A 17767-nucleotide genomic window follows, 5' to 3' on the forward strand; every position below is an offset into this window, starting at 1 on the left:
AGTGGTGCAAAACCATGGCGCCTTGTGACGTCACAATCGGACTCACGACGTTTCAAACAGCAAGGCGTCTACACATGCGAAAAGAAGATAAGAACCATGACGCAGCTTTGAAAACAAGTGGTTTTCTTATGGGGCGCATCGTCGTTCAGAATCTACACGAAAAGGCTTTGGAAGCCGGCATACAGGATGTCGTTGAAATGACCCCTTCCCTTGCGGCACTAATTGAAATATATTTCGCGTCCGAAATGATGGTTCACAGTACAACGAGACTTTCTTGACAACTTTACCACTACTGAGACTCCCCTCCGCAACCTCCGGGCGATCCAATCCTTCTCTATGGAGATCACAGGCTGTCTGACTATTAAATGTGACCTTTCCAGGAGTATAGCATAACTGCAGTTTTTGGATTGGTGTATAGTATGGAACCTGCAGGGACTGTTCACAACAGCTCCACGACATACACGTATGAATGATCCAAAGCAGAGGAGCGTGTTCATGATTGGTGGCACTCGAGCACCGCTGTTGGGCACTTAAAAATGTCGCTGTGCAAAGTTACCCATTCACTGACCCGTACCCCGCGGCAGAACAGGCAACTCGTTAAACACCCGTGCTGTTGGCTACGTCCGAAATCAGAGGGGTGTCCAGGGTTTGGTAGATGGGTGTGTCTCATGCACACTCCACAGGAGGGCGTTAAAAAGGAGGAATGAAAAAGCTTCTGCTTCTGCTTTGGATTACTTTCAAGTATCGTCGAATTGTTTGAACGGTACTTAATGGTACAATCGTGTATATCAGAACAAAAATTATAGTCACGCTGGACTCGAAGGGTGGGATCACATTCACTGGGGAAGCAGCCTTCCATGTTCATAGAGAAGGACTGAATCGTCCGGGTTGTATCAGCAGTGACAAAAGTTATCAAGACCGTCGTCTAGTTGCTCATGGCAATGCGAATTATCTAGTGTGGCGTTGGACAGAATTGTGGTCCTAATATAACATCATTAATTCATTTTAGACTTCCCATGAATTTCTGACCTCTTGCCTTTTTTCCTGTTGTTGACACCTCGCTGCTTGAAGTATCTCCGGAAGCGATGGGGACGTCACAGGATGCCATACTTTTGCACCATTACAGAGGAACGGTGTAGGCACGTTTGCGCCAGTTATCAAACTTCTGTGTCGCAATGGAAAACAATTACACGGTTTCAAAGTAGATGACCCTTTAATTATTTTTTACAGTTTAGTTATCACACCACAGCTAAGAAGAAAGACGGAATTTTAGTAAATTGTTGGCATCGTGAACATATTTGTGCACAAATTGCATGTTTGTAAGTCCTAAGTACAAACATATTAGTTTCCAGTAATGATTCTTAGTGTGCAATCCACGCCTTCATGAATTTCGTGGAAAATCATAGGGCTTTAAATTACTTATTTATCGACTTTACCGTTAGAAGCTGTTATCATATGGCACAACCTCCTTCCGATCAGCCAGATGACAGATTGGTAACATGCTCATGGAGTACAAGTTGTGACACGGATTTTCATCTTATGCAATTTGTATGTATTAATTCGACAGCATGACCGTTTGGAACGACAATATGTCAACTAACAGTTCACTCATTTCGTATAAATTGATTTCAATGTTTCGTTAGCTAATTATTCAGTTGTCTTTTCAGCTACATTAGTAATTTTTTTGATGTGATTCTAGTCAAGTTTGTCACAACGAACTGTACAGGACACTGCAATAAGAGAGCAACGTAATTGTTTTAACTTTCCCCCTATCTCATTCTTTCTAAAACTGACAGTCTCTGAGAACTACAAGAAATTTGTAGCTGATCATGACATTCGATCATTTAATGTATTTTCGCTTGTTATTCACCTCTACGCTTGTTTCTTTAGTCACTTTATAAGAGCAAATTTCCTTTCTCTGGTTCTTTCGTCCTTCCAAAAATACTCTCTACGTTTAAGACTAAATGTTTGTCGGGATAATAATATTTGATTAATGAAAACTAATAATTATACAAACATTCAAAATTACGTATCGCTACCTACTAGAAAAGTAATTTAATAATAAAAAATAAGATCTACTCAATTTTCAGTTCAATGAAACCAGCTTATTTATCATTTATACATAAGGAAATTTAATTTCATGAAAACTTTATAACATTTTTGATATACAGGAGGCACTTCTACAACGTACCATTGACATCTTTCTTCTTATATTCTGATGTAATGATTTAAAGTTAAATTGCCTATTCAATTGTGTACATTTATTATCTTCAGAAGTGAATAGTTGTGTCCTTTGATTGCGTTCAATCTCGCCAAAATTTCAGATTGACTTTTCTCATAGTGTTTGTAGTGAATTATGTTTGGTTTGCAAAATGTACTAGGCTTTCTATAATTTCAATGAGGTTACTTGTGCAAATGGAGCAACTTGAATCTTGAAGTTCTTCGACACCGATCCAGAGTCATAACAAATTGCATTGCAAACCTGTATTGATCGTAGAGGATCTTTTTTCGATTTACTATTTTTGAATAATCGTACGAATCCAGTTAGTGACTTGAACTCATTTTTTCAGTGGCTTTTTCAGTGGCACAATGTGCACTATCAAACTTCTGCATGCATTACTGTCCAGGCATGGAATGAAACATTGTAATTTTATCTACACGAAGATTTTCATTGAGAAAATACAAAACGACATAGCAAATAAAAGAATTCCGATTCTGTAGAACGTAAGGATTAATCCATTTTATCGGCTCAGTTATTTGCACGTATACTATTCACTTTGTCTAGAATGGATTTAAAGACACTAGCAGAGCCACTTTTGGATCTGTCAGACAGTCCTTCTGTCCACAAAACACAATATAGTTTTACTGCTCGAATAATGAGCTGTTAAATTATATAAATACAATTTTGTTTTGTAAAAAATGATAACTTTTTCTTTGATATGAGATTACATTCTGTAGGTCAAACCAAAGCGCATAAACAGACTTCTGTTTCCTGTGCACATCTTTCAGTTTTCTCATTGCTTCTTTGTCTTTAATATGTTTACAGAAATTTTCCCCCTGTGTTCAGTGAGTCTGTTGTATGTTTTCGACGCTTTATACTCTTATCGTAGGTCACACCGATCAGATTTTCTCTCGTTGAATCTCACACTGGATTCAGTGACAACAATATGCACACTTGGCCGAAGTTTTAACTTCTTCTCAACGCGTACACTGATAAACAGAATACATTTCAAAACGAGATAAACCAGAATAAAGGTATTTTCTTGCGTTCGTCAGAAAAAGTGACTCCACTGTTGGAAAAGAATTTATATATTGCTTCTGCAAGTAGGCTGTTTAAGTTTTTTTATTGGTAACGCCGCCGCCACGTAGCGCTCTGTATGAAAATCACTGGCTGTGCCGTGTGCAGTCTGTGGCTGGTTTGCATTGTTGTCTGCCATTGTAGTGTTGGGCAGCGGCAGCTGGATGCTAACAGCGAGTAGTGTTGCGCAGTTGGAGGTGAGCCGCCAGCAGTGGTGGACGTGGGGAGAAAGATGGCGGAGTGTTGAAATTTGTAAGAATTTGTGTCATGAACTGATATATATATATATATATTATGACTATAAAGGTAAATACATTGTTTGTTCTCTATTAAAATCTTTCATTTGCTAACTGTGCCTATCAGTAGTTAGTGACTTCCGTAGTTTGAATCTTTTAGTTAGCTGGCAGTAGTGGCGCTCGCTGTATTGCAGTAGTTCGAGTAACGAAGATTTTTGTGAGGTAAGTGATTTCTGAAACATATAGGTTAATGTTAGTCAGGACCATTCTCTTGTAGGGATTATTGAAAGTCAGATTGCGTTGCGCTAAAAACTATTGTGTGTCAGTTTAAGCACAGTCGTGTATAATTTTTCTAAGGGGACGTTTCATATAGACCAGTCGTGTACAATTTTTCTAAGGGGACGTTTCGCTTCTTACATTCTTTTTCAGCCTCACAAAGCTTCTTGGAAATGTTCTGATTCAAACCTCAGTTGTCACCTGATGGTGTATTACAAAAGGAACTCTTATTATTAGGGACACGGTATACTGGTTTCGTGAACTACTACGTATGGAAAATATTTCTTGTATTCAGGGATTTTTCTCCCCGAACATAAAAAAATTATTTGATACTGACAGACGTGTAGGCCTTTCAGTATTCTTCATTCTTGGATGCCCGGTTACACTTAGTTCAGTATAATTCGCAAAAAGTGGTACTTCTCATTCTGGTTTACCGAATAATAACTATGAATTAATTTTTTCGTGTCAATTTTTTCAGTTTTTACAGTGCACTTCAGTTTCCTCGTATTTAAACAGCCTTTGAGTGTATTGGTGAACCGGAATCGTATAATAATTCAGCTATACATTAATAAGTTCCATTCATAATTATTAGTTAGATAAAAAACAGTAAACCAGAAAAGCAATGCTTTTAATGATTCACGAATAACGGAAAAAATATCGAGTTGCCGAAACAAGGGTTCTGAATTCAGTGACTAGAGAATATTCGTGTGACAAGATTCGAACTGAACACTTGGAACTCAGTCACTGATACGTGAAATTTGTCTGTAGAAAGACACAGTTCCATTTCCCAAATTAAACATTGTCTCCCTAACCAGTAAAAAGAAGCGATATTGATTGGAACATTGGCGTTCTTGTAACTCGGCTATTTCTTCGCCATTTGCAACAAGAGTACACTCTACTTATAGCAGAAGACAGGCAGAATCTTATCACACTAACATTTTCTTTAAGTTTGTCACTTGGAAGCTTGTCATTCAAAAGGACATAGTGGTTCCTGTTTTGCTAATTGTCAATAGTAACAATGTAAAGTTATAGCATATTTTGTTCACCGATCTTATTAACAAAAATGTTGTATGTGAATGTATCTGAATGCATGAAACTTTGTTCGTATGTTTTCGTTCGCGTAATTTTAATGAACTGATGAACCGAGTGCACGCTATGCAAAGTTCGTGGCCAACGTAGTCAAATACTATGGCCGTTAGTTCATATTTAATGTCTATGTTTTGTAACCAAGGAAGGGGGTGGAAGGCAGTTGAGAGACAGCGAACTACAGCAAACTAGGAAATAATCTCATGTCTCAGACGAATATAAAATGATCAATGGCTCTGAGCACTATGGGACTTAACTGCTGTGGTCATCAGTCCCCTAGAACTTAGAACTACTTAAACGTAACTATCCTAAGGACATCACACACATCCATGTCCGAGGCAGGATTCGAACCTGCGACCGCAGCGGTCATGCGGTTCCAGACTGTAGCGCCTAGAACCGCACGGCCTTTTCGGCCGGCCACAGTGTTTAGAGCCACTTTTATTGACACAGGATGTGATGTTATGGAACTAAAAGAACTTTAACAAAATTTTGCCACTAGATGGCGCTGTAAACGTGTTAACTTAAATTGGATGGGCTACAAATTACAGAAGAATTGCAGTACGACAGCTTTGGTTTGAATCGCACGTTACACCACCCGTGCTGTTCAGCGTGCCGGACTGCACAAGTTCGGCAGTCAACAGTTCTAGCATGGTTAGTAAGATAAGCCCATCAACCACACAAGGTCGTTCCACATTAGATGGGAAAAGTCGGTTTTTAGTTGCACTGAGGCCATTAACCGCATAAAATGCTACACTGGTGTCCAAAATTAAAGCAACAAACTGAAAGTTTGCGAGATTGCGTTTGTTTTGCCATAAAACAGTGTACACAGGTGATAGTAAAGTAGAAACTATGTAAAGAATTCAGAAAGTAAACAGTTGCAACATGCAGAATGGTAGACAAGAATATTCTTCGTTTTTTCCAACTTAACGGATTTGCACACACATTCTGACAACTGGTTAATGTATTCAGTATGGGGCGTGACCACCGCTGGCAGAAGCACAGGTATGACAATGACGGGGCATGCTGTGAATGATGTCATCAGTATGTTATTGAGACAATAACACCCGTTCCTCCTGCAGAGTTGCGTGCATATCTTGGAGAGTGATTGGTGGATGCTGACAAGATGCAATCAGTCTCCTCGTGTATCCCAGCCTTGTTCTATGGGATTCAAATCGGGAGAGCGAGCTGGCCACGCCATGCGTGCAATATCTTCCGTTTCCAAGAAAACGTCAACCACCTGTGCTCTAGGAGGATTAATACGAAGTCTGTGCCCACAGCACATCGCAAAAACCTCACATGAGGTCCCAATATTTCGTAACGATACCTGACAGCAGCTGAATTTTGCCTGTTCACCCGTAGAATTAGTAGAACAGGTGTTCGTGTGGTTAATATAATCGCTGCCCACATCATTTGGGATCCTCCTAGATACTGGTCATTTTCCACAATGTTTGAGTCCCGAAATCGAGTTACACGTTCCCTCCAAAGTTGAAACCGTCGAGAATCACACTCCAGACCAAATCGGGACTCATTTGTGAAAAGAACATTAGCCCACTGTTGGACATGCAGATGGCATGCCGACGACTCCATTCTAGAAGTTCCCTACTGTGAAGACGCGGCAAAGGTACACATACAACAGGTCTCGGAGAGTAAAGGGTACTCTGCCGAAGCCTTCTGTAGACCGTCTGCCTCGACACAACACAACACGTCCAGTGGATGCTGCGAGGTGAGATGTCAGTTGCCGTGCATCAGTAAGGCTGTAACGGAGTGCCCTTACAAGCAAGTAACGGTCCTCTCTTCCGGATATCACATATGGTAGGTCCTGACCTGGTCTTCGGGATACGGTTTCTACAAAATGTCACCACATCCGAGAAAGAACAGAACGATCCACATTAAGTCATCGGGCCATATCAGTTTGCGACTGTCCTGCTTCCGTTCTTCTCTGTGACATACTGCACTGTCTCTCACTGTGTAGACCACAGTTGTGGGGGCGGGACTACCCGGAAAACACTACTCTGATACTTCTTCTACGTCTTCGTTGGCGCTATTGTCCGTTGACCGGAATGCCAAGTTCCGTACAGAAGACGATCGTATTGACATCTGTTGACACTTTGTATGATTATATCGTCAATTAGACACAGAACCTGGAAATAGCTGTTGTTGTTTTAATTTTGGATACCAGTGTAACTAAAATCGATTTTTAGCTGTCCTGGTGCTAAAAACCACATAGAGACTAAAATGACATCGGTTTCTAATTGTCGTGTGACAAGCGCAAGACGTGTTGAGTATGCCGTCCATCGTTTTCTGACATAAGTTTCAGTATAGAAAAAACATGTTTCACAACATATTGGAGTGTCTCGCGGGTCATGTTCAGAATGAGTTGCTTAGAGCGAGCCCTCAACTCAGCTACGTTAGTAATTGGGGCATTGAACATATCTTTCAAGTAACCCCAGAGGCAGAAGTCACACGGATTGAGATTAGGTAATCTGGAGGGCCAGGGTGTGATAAAATGACGGCTGATGATTTTAGCAGTTCCGAAGTGCCTCTGGAACAGCCGCTTTCTGACCATGCAAGGTGCGGAGAAGCGCAGTGCGGAGAAGCGCAGTGTTGCATAAAAATTTATCATGCCGATACATCCAAGCTGTTGAAGGGTTTATCAGTGACGGCACAGGTAACAGAAACCGCAGGACTCTTCTCCTCGAAAAAATACGGCCTTATGACAAACATTGCCACCAACACGCACCACACACTCACCTTTGCAGAATGAAAGTTGTACTGGTTGACGTGCGGGTGGATTTTCAGATGTCCATATTCTGAAATACCGCGTATTGACATGTCACTGAAGATGGAAGTGGGCTTCGTCTGCCCACATCAGGTTTCACGGCCAATCACTGTCCACCTACACGAGAGCAAGAAATTTTAGAGCGAACATATTTCTTGCTGGTAGGTCAGCAGAATACAACTCCTGAACATGGATGATATTGTATGGACAGCAGTTTTTATGCACCGTGCGCGCAGGCATGTCCAACGTCTGGCATTCCCGTGCAATACACGTTTTCTCACACCTGCTCTATCCCTCCTGCAGTGCTGTGGCCACATCTCCGACAGACGTCAAATCAATTGCTCTCCACCCTCAGCTACGTTGCAATTGAAAAGAACCAGTATTTTCCAGTTTTGTAACCATTTTCTGTATATCCTTAGCATACAACGGACCAATGCCTTTCTTCACACCCCTGAGCGTCCGGAACTTGTGAAGAGCTTCTGGCGCACAGTCACCGTTCTTGTAAAAGAGCTTTACCAGCAGCGCGCGATCCTTAAAGGAGGGCCGGCTTGTGCGACCGAGAGGTTCTAGGCTCTTCAATCTGAAACCGCGCGGCCGCTACGGTCGCAGGCTCGAATCCTGCCTCGGGCATGGATGTGTGTAATGTCCTTAGGTTAGTTAGGTTTAACTAGTTCTAAGTTCTAGGAGACTGATGACTTCAGATGTTAAGTTCCATCGTGCTCAGAGCCATTTGAACCATTTTGAACCTTCAAGGAGACGGCCATTTTGGGCGTCTCTGACGCAAACAAACAGGCGTGTGCACCGCGTATGTTGGTGTGCTTATTTTGTTGCTTACAGCGCCATCTACTGCTCAAATTTTCCTTAAATATTTAGTTCCATGGCGTTTCCCCTACATCAACAATATACTGTTACAATTTGACGTCATTTTGAGTATTGGTTTTCTTTCTCCAGCATTTTGAAATTGTAACTTCAATTATGGAGACGCTATATTTCCAAGATCAATTTCCCAGACAAATGTTGATTGTTTTTGCTCAATGTTAAAACAATTTGCATAGAATGTCATTGTTCAGTAATACCTCTCGTAGATGAACTAAAAACTATACGTACGGGAACTGCACGACTCATTTGTTAAAAATAAACATCGTTTACATGTCGCATTACGTAGATGTGTAAATGAAATGTTGTGTTTACCTTTCAGATCCTCTATTTCCTGAGCAGTGAACTTCGGCAGCCGTGATATCCAGATGCCTGCCTCCAAGCTGTTATTGTCTACCCGCTCTATCATAACTGCGGGGTAGTTTCCCTCTTCCGAGAATATGGGGTGCGCAAACCACCCGAGCTGAAACAAAAGGGGTTCGTTAATTGAATTTATGTAGATCACCATGTAGGTTATACAGTTATCTACACTTTATTTCTCAATCGGCTAACGAAACAATGTTAAACACAAAATGATCTCCCGAACTGATTATTTATACACAATGAAAGAAATTGAAACACACCACACACACACACACACACACACACACACACACACACACACACACAGGTATTCGTAGGTCCGTTGAATATGACTTCAATAATTGCCACCTAATAAATGTAAGAATAGGAGCTACCTGTATAAGTTTGGAAAAACATTATGAATTTCCTCGAAGGAAACGGTCTATTGACACACAGTCAACATGGGTTTAGAAAACTTCCTTCCTGTGAAAGACAACTAGCTCTTTATTCAAATGAAGTGCTGAGTGCTATTGACAAAGGATTTCAGATCGATTCAGAATTCCTCGATTTCCGGAAAGTTTTTGACACTGTACCACAGAAGTGGCTCGTAGTAAAATCGCGTGCTTATGGAATATCGGCTCAGTTATGTGGTTGGATTTGCGATTTCCTGTCAGAGAGGTCACAGTTCGTAGTAGCTGACGGAAAGTCATGGAGTAAATCAGAAGTGATTTCAGGCGTTCCCCAAGGTAGTGTTGCAGGACCTTTGCTGTTCCTCATCTAAATAAACGATTTGGGAGACAATCTGAACAGCCGTCTTCGGTTGTTTGCATATGACGCTGTCGTTTAACGACTAATAAAGTCATCAGAAGATCAAAACAAACTGCAAAACGATTTAGAAAAACTATCTGAATGGTGCGAAAAGTTGCAGTTGACCCTAAATAACGAAAAGTGTGAGGCCATCCACAATAGTGCTAAAAGGAACTCGTTAAACTTCGGTTACCCGATAAATCAGTCTAATCTAAAGGCCGTAAATTCAACTAAATACCTAGGTATTACAATTGCGAACAACTGGAAAGAACACATAGAAAATGTTGTGGGGAAGGCTACCCAAAGGCTGCGTTTTATTGGCAGGACACTTAGAAAATGTAACAGACCCACTGAGGGGACTGCCTACACTGCGCTTGTCCGTCCTCTTTTAGAATGCTGCTGCGCAGTGTGGGATCCCTACCAGATAGGACTGACGGAGTGCATCGAAAAAGTTCAAAGAAAGGCAGCACGTTTTGTACTACCGCGAAATATGGGAGAGAGTGTCACAGACATTATACAGCATTTGGGCTGGAAACCATTACAGGAAAGGAGTTTTTCGTTGTGACGGAATCTTCTCACGAAATTCCAATCACCAACTTTCTCCTTCGAATGATAAAATGTTTTTTTGACACCGACCTACACAGGGCGGAACGATCACCACGATAAAATAAGGGAAATCAGAGCTTCTACGGAAAGATATAGGCGTTGGTTCCTTCCGCGCACTATACGAGATTGGAATAATAGAGAATTATGAAGGCGGTTAGATGAATCCTCTGCCAGACACTTAAATGTGATTTGCAGAGTATCCATGTAGGTGCAGATGTAGAACCAAAAGGAGTTAAGAGATATCTTCCTGGGACGGAATGTGTGCAGCCCATACCCCATCTGACTGCGTCTAATATTTTTGCTATGTAAAAAGGTGAGAACGTTTTCGGAATGTTTGTGAATCGTGTGGCTCAAGGGGACTTGGGTAGCAGCCCGCAGTGTTCCTTGTTGGGTGTAGGAAACTGCCTAAAAACCAAATCCAACCGCCCGGTTAACCAGCCGCACAGATTTGATCCTGTTTTGGTTCACCTATTAGCACACTGCCCGGCTCGCTACTCGAGGATACATGTATAATTTTATGATGTCGTAGAAAATTTGTAGCCAGTACTCCAAGAAGACTATTAGCATCTTTCATGTTTACGCGATCTATTATTTCGGTTTGTGTTTAGTTTTCTGTTTATATCCATCACAAAATTTTCACTTACGCTTCATTTCAGGATTGACAGTGTGTGACAGTGACAACGAGACTCAAATTGTCGTGGCATGCTCTTTTAAGCAGAATTTGTCTTTATTATTTCGTTATTCTTAAAAATAAATAAAAGTAATGCTTCAGAGGAATTCCTGAATATTATAGTTAATGGCCAATATTGTGATGGTTACTAGGACAGTTGGATTCACGTATTTTCATTGTGTAGCCGAAGATAGGTATAAAATTTAGTCTACGTTTTGCCACGTCTGTAGTTTCCATTTGGTGCTAGCCGTTCGCAGTACCGTCACAGAATAGTTATGTTGGCTGATGTGACAAGGCCAGATAAGTCCATCACTCAGACTGTTACCCCTGCAACTGCTGAAACGGTTGCTGCCTCACTTCAGGAACTACATGTTTAAATATAAACGTAGGTTTCCGCGGCCATTTTCACATCAATAAAATTTTTCTGGTTTTTTGACCGCATTGTCAATATATATAAAACTGGCGACGTTTCGCTCCCTGTTGCAAGCGACCTTCAGTAGACAAAAACACCTTGGAGGAGGTCGCTTGCAACAGAGACCGAAACATCGGCAGTTATATATATATATCAACAATACGGTTACAAACCCCCAAAAAAATTTTTTAACTACATGTTTGTTTGGCCTCACCTTAGATATCCCTCCAATGTGGCTTCTCCTACGGTGCAGCTGTTTGTATTGTTGTGGTACGCAAAGCATCCCATCTCGACAATGTCTGTGGCTGATCGGGCAGATGTTTATATCCCACCCCATACAAGTGATACACTGTACGCCGCAGCATTTGACGGTTTTATCTGAACGATAGAAGAGGAAACACTCCTTCTATCAAGGTTATTATAGCCTAACAATTTTAGATACAGTTGGACGATACTGTGTACCTACATTGCATGCTCTTGATTTTCCAGCAGTTCGCACAAATTTGTTACATTGGATTCAATAACTACAGCTGATGTCTGTACAGTTTTAATAATGTAATTGTCACACAGACACAAAAATAATGGAAACTGGTTTAGCCTGACAGAGTTATATCAACATTAAAAAAAGAAAAAAGAAAAAGGAGCCGACCGCCGGGTCCGAACGGTTCTAGGCGCTTCAGTCCGGAATCGCGACTGCTACGGTCGAATCCTGCCTCAGGCATGGATGTGTGCGATGTCCTTAGGTTAGGTTTAAGTAGTTTTATGTTCTAGTGGACTGATGACCTCAAATGTTAAGTCCCATAGTTCTCAGAGCCTTAAAAAAGTAAATGTAGGTATTAAGTTGCTGCGTTTTGTATGGTATGATAAGTAATGTGTTTCTGTATCTAGTGCCCTGAAGATGGTGGATTGTATCACAGAAAGCGGTCGGAAATAAATAGGAACTAATACATACTGCTGAAAGTTAATACCACTGTTGCACACACACAATATATACAGAGGGTGTCTCTCCTAAGAGTTGTCAGATGCATATTATTTGGTGGTTCAACAAATATTTGCAGCTTTATTTTTGCATTGTTTAGCTGATGCCAATCCGTAAAAAGCGGTGAGCAATATTTTGGAATGTTTTATCATCATCATAATCGCGTTAACAGTTTAATCCCGTCATTAATATACATTCTTGAATTCATTCTTCAATCGGTGTAACTATTAACGATCATAAATTTGTCGCTTGGAACTGGAACCCGAATGAGTTTTGAAAAATCCTGAAGCTTGTTATCGGCGAGAAAAATGAATATAAAACACTGAAGGTGGAGCTGTCAAAAGGACACAATGATTAAGGACTGGTGTGTTTGTAAGCACAGATCCTTTCATTTTCGTAATTTCCTTAAATCTAACACTAGACTTTTCCCCTATCCAGGTCTATTGGTATTTTATACTTGAAATATCTGTATCCGGGCTTATAAACACATCAATTTTTTACCGTTGCGCCGTTTTGACAGTTTCACTTTCAGTGTGTTATATATGTTTTGCTCAATGGTAGTAAGCTTCATGATTTTTGAAAATTCATGCGGGTTCGTGATTCATGCGGACGAAGGTGAGGGAAAAAGCTAGTGAAACATAAAAAATAACTAGCCAGTTTTTGTTTCGGATCATACCTACTCAACCAGAACTATAAGGTTAAAAATGTGGAAGCGACGTGGTTTAGAATACTAAATTAGTTGGTCCAATTGGCTCTGAGCACTATGGGACCTAACATCTGAGGTCAACAGTCCCCTAGAACTTAGACCTACTTAAACCTAACTAACTTAAGGACATCACACACATCCATGCCCGAGGCAGGATTCGAACCTGCGACCGTAGCGGTCCCGCGGTTCCAGACTGAAGCGCCGAGAACCGCTCGGCCACATCGGTCGGCGAATATTAAATAAAATAAAATTTGCTTAGTATTACATTTTAGTACACGAAATACTTGTCTGCTAGGCAAAATAAGCTTATTTAAGTCCTGTTCTTCGTTATAAATAGTAAATGAACTACTAATACGCTAGGTACAGGACAATGCTGCTGCTAACTTCCGCCATTAGCCTGCCTGTGGGGCAGATACGCTATGTGACAAAGCTTTTAATTCTGAAAGAGTGCACGCAGAACCTCTTTAATCGTACTGAACATTATAAACACCGATATACTTACGAATGATAGAGCAAATTCTCCATGGTTTCTGTTGTGTCACCGCCAGACACCACACTTGCTAGGTGGTAGCCTTTAAATCGGCCGCGGTCCTGTTCCAAGTAGTACGATATATCAGTACGACAGGTGGCTGTTGTCTGGTGTTATGCTGTCATCAAAGACTGTACAACGTGTGGTGTCACCGCCAGACACCACAATTGCTAGGTGGTAGTCTTTAAATCGGCCGCGGTCCGATAGTATACGTCGGACCCGCGTGTCGTCACTAACAGTGATTGCAGACCGAGCGCCGCCACACGGCAGGTCTAGAGAGACTTCCTAGCTCTCGCCACAGTTGTACAGCCGACTTTGCTAGCGAAGGTTCACTGACTTCTACGCTCTCATTCGCCGAGACGATAGTTAGCATAGCCTTCAGCTACGTTATTTGCTACGACCTAGCAAGGCGCCATGATCAGTTTCTATTGATATTGTAAATCATGTAATGTCAAGAGCAACGTTCGTCATTAAGGGATTAAAGTTAGGTATTCCACCAGCTACGTCCGTTTTTCTCAAGTCTAATTCCCTTGCCATGTTCCAGACCTCACGCCAGCCTGCGTGATCTCAAACGCGTGCATTTCGGCCTCCTTTAGTTATACGGGTTGGCTCTCCTGCCAACCACAACACAACGAATCTTCAGTTTTCCTTTATTCCTTGCTCAATAACTATGTTGTCTTCTTTCTGCATCGTATAATAATTTGAGAGTTTAAAGCGCATATACCTTTTCTGTTTTCGTGTTTGCATCATGTGATCCTAGTATTTTTTCTTGAATTTTTTTGTTTGTTTGACCGATGTTCGTAGTAAGCATCATACATATGTGTAAGAAACAGTCTGTTCCTGTCATTTTTTCTGTGCTATTTCTGTTGTACTGTATGAAGTCACGTTACATGTTTCAGATGTGAAATTACCTTTCAATTTTTATATTTTTATTTCACTTTATCAAAGCCTCAAGGAGTGAATAACTTCCATATGAACATATAGTATCAGATTACAGTTTTGCGGAATTGGGGGAAAGGGCTTTGGTTTTAATGGTGTGACATTTTCAAAATCTTCAGGCATGTAAACTTCACTCTTTGTATAACAGAACAATGATGGAAAAATCAACGAAATTCGATACGGTGAAGATATATCGTTGGAAACAAGAGACAGGGAAACCGTTGGATAGAAAGTTCTCGGTTAACTTGCCGCGTCACGTTCGGATAATACCCAAAGCTTTAGATGATTGTCCCCATCTTAGACGTGACGGACTGAACCATCAGGAGTAAAACTGACAAGGCTCCCATTTTTAAGTCCAAGAAAGGTATCTGGTCGCCTAGTGTACGTGATGATGACATCACTTACATGGCTCATGCCGAACTGTCGTGCTCTTTGTCCATAGGTTATTTTTGAGCTTACTGTCCATCGTCGCTTCTAGGGCTAACACTCATATCAGGCAGTAAACTATATGATGTCTTCGTCTGTGATCTTTCTTTATCAAGTGCACGCTCCCATGAATTTCTGAGAGTTATTGAACTTCAATTAAGACACAGAGGAAGACACGGGGGATGACTTCACGTAGTTTGCCACCAGCCTTTGCTGTCTCTGACAGAATTACAAAGTCATCGGCAAACCTCAACGTTTTTATTTCTTCTACTCCGAATTTTTCTTTTGTTTCCTTTACTGCTTGCTCAATATACAGATTGAATAACATCGGGGACAGGCTACAACCCTGTCTCAGTTCCTTCCCAACCACTGCTTCCCTTTCGTGCCCCTCGAGTCTTATAACTGCCATCTGGCTTCTGTACAAATTGTAAATAGCCTTACGCTCCCAGTATTTTACCCCTGCCATCTTTAGAATTTGAAAGAGAGTATTCCAGTCAACATTGTCAAAATAGTTCTCTAAGTCCACAAATGCTAGAAATGGAGGTTTGCATTTCCTTAATCTATTTTCTAAGATACGTCGTAGGGTCAGTATTGCCTCACGTGTTCCAACATTTCTGGGGAATGCAAACTGATTGTCACCGAGGTCGGCTTCTACCAGTTTTTCCATTCGTTTGCAAAGAACTCGCGTTAGCATTTTGCAGCTGTGACTTATTAAAGAGATAGTTCAGTAACTTTCACATCTGTCAATACCTGCTTTCTTTGGGATTGGATTTATTATATTATTCTTGAAGTCTGAGGGTATTTCGCCTGTCTCATACATATTGCTCACCAGATGGTAGAGTTTTGTCAGGACTGGCTATCCCAAGGCCGTTAGTAGTTCCAATGGAATGTTGCCTACTCCCAGGGCCTTGTTTCGAGTCAGGTCTTTCAGTGCTGGAAACAAAATAGAGGGGAAAAATAACATGGTTCTCAAAATACATCACTTACGTGGAACTGCTGTGCCCGCTCCGCGGCGTCGATGTCCGCCTGACTGTCAGAAGCCGGCTCGTAGAAGTCCGAGTTGAGGGTAATGCCGACACTACCTGCGAACAGAACACGCCGACGTATGACCAACTGCAGCTCTTGTATCATTATTGCCTGCTTAGCTTTGTTCGTTATGGCGTGACAGTGTCAAACATATTCTTGTATGAGTCAACTGAGCACGCCGAACAAAACTATATTCCAAGGAGACCTTTTCGATAATGCCCTGAAGTATTATACATCCAGCTGAAACCGTTCTTTGATTGTTAGACTCCGTAGAGCCACATCTCATCTACTGTTCCAAATACTCACAGACATACTGAAAGATGGGAACATATTCAGCATAAAGAAGTAAGAACAAAACCATGTACAAACAGAATTTAGATGTGAGCTTCCTAATTCATTTTGTGACTTAGAACGATTGAGTGAAAGTGGTGGTACAAAAACCCTGAAAACATAATAACCACCTACGGCTTGAACTGTACCCTCTACGCATTGCTGGTTAAAAACTTCATTAAGGCGTTGATGCAATCGAGGTCTACATCTACATCTACATCCATACTCCGCAAGCCATCTGCCGGTGTGTCGCGGAGGGTACCCTGAGCACCTCTATCGGTTCTCCCTTCTATTCCAGTCTCATATTGTTCGTGGAAAGAAGGATTGTCGGTATGCTTCTGTGTGGGCTCCAATCTCTCTGATTTTATCTTCAAGGTCTCTTCGCGAGATATACGTAGGAGGGAGCAATATACTGCTTGAATCTTCTGTGAAAGTATGTTCTCGAAACTTTAACAAAAGCCCGTACCGAGCTACTGAGCGTCTCTCCTGCAGAGTCTTCCACTGGAGTTTACCCTTCATCTCCGTAACGCTTTCGCGATTACTAAATGATCCTGTAACGAAGCGCGCTGCTCTCCGTTGGATCTTGTCTATCTCTTCTATCAACCCTACCTGGTACGAACCCCACACTGCTGAGCAGTATTCAAGCATTGGGCGAACAAGCGTACTGTAACCTACTTCCTTTGTTTTCGGATTGCATTTCCTTAGTATTCTTCCAATGAATCTCAGTCTGGCATCTGCTTTACCGACGATCAACTTTATATGATCATTCGATTTTAAGTCACTCCTAATGCGTACTCCCAGATAATTTATGGAATTAACTGCTTCCATTTGCTGACCTGCTATTTTGTAGCTAAATGATAAGGGATCTATCTTTCTATGAATTCGCAGCACATTACACTTTTCTCTTTGCAAAACTTGCAAATAAGTAAAATCGTGACTCTTAGGACCAGAATAGATGCTTTGAAACACCGACTGTCCGATTTTTGTGTTCTTTGGACCACTAAAGATGTGTCCCTATCATGACGGCTTTTTGCGAGGTACTCCACTATGAATGTCCCTTCCAGGCGTTTCGTTTCACAGTGTTCTGACGGTAACTTTCTGAGATGGACCTGTTTTCGCAGTTCCCATCAGGACTGAAGCCGATTGTCCTTGATAAAGCGCAACACTGAGCTCCAATCTTTATCCCTTCGGATGTTCTTACGAGTTCTACCGCCGTGTTACATGGCTGCGACTGGTACTCCATTTCTTGTACACACGTTCGAGAGTGAGCGTCAATACATGAAGAAACTGACAAGCTTAGCTCTTTATTCACACTGTGGTCAGCTCGTAGTGTAGACAGGAAGAGTGACTTCTCCAGAATCAGAGCGAAAGGGAGAGAGCGAAAGAAAATTAGTTTGAGATATTTCTGATTTATTGTTTCTTCTCAGTTGCACATTTTTAATTA

General features: G+C 41.4%; 1 protein-coding gene across 1 annotated transcript in view; it reads right to left on the reverse strand.

Annotated features, from left to right (window-relative positions):
- Nucleotides 1-17767, reverse strand: part of LOC126281951 (myrosinase 1-like) — a 108521-nt gene that overhangs the window by 36781 nt on the left and 53973 nt on the right. The window contains exons 6-7 of the mRNA XM_049981313.1: nt 15955-16049; nt 8867-9014 (exon numbers count right to left, since the gene is read on the reverse strand). Coding sequence (XP_049837270.1) covers nt 8867-9014; nt 15955-16049 — 243 coding nt within the window. The remainder of the gene's footprint in view (nt 1-8866; nt 9015-15954; nt 16050-17767) is intronic.

This window comes from Schistocerca gregaria, chromosome 7, assembly GCF_023897955.1.
Source record: "Schistocerca gregaria isolate iqSchGreg1 chromosome 7, iqSchGreg1.2, whole genome shotgun sequence".
NCBI lineage: Eukaryota > Metazoa > Arthropoda > Insecta > Orthoptera > Acrididae > Schistocerca > Schistocerca gregaria.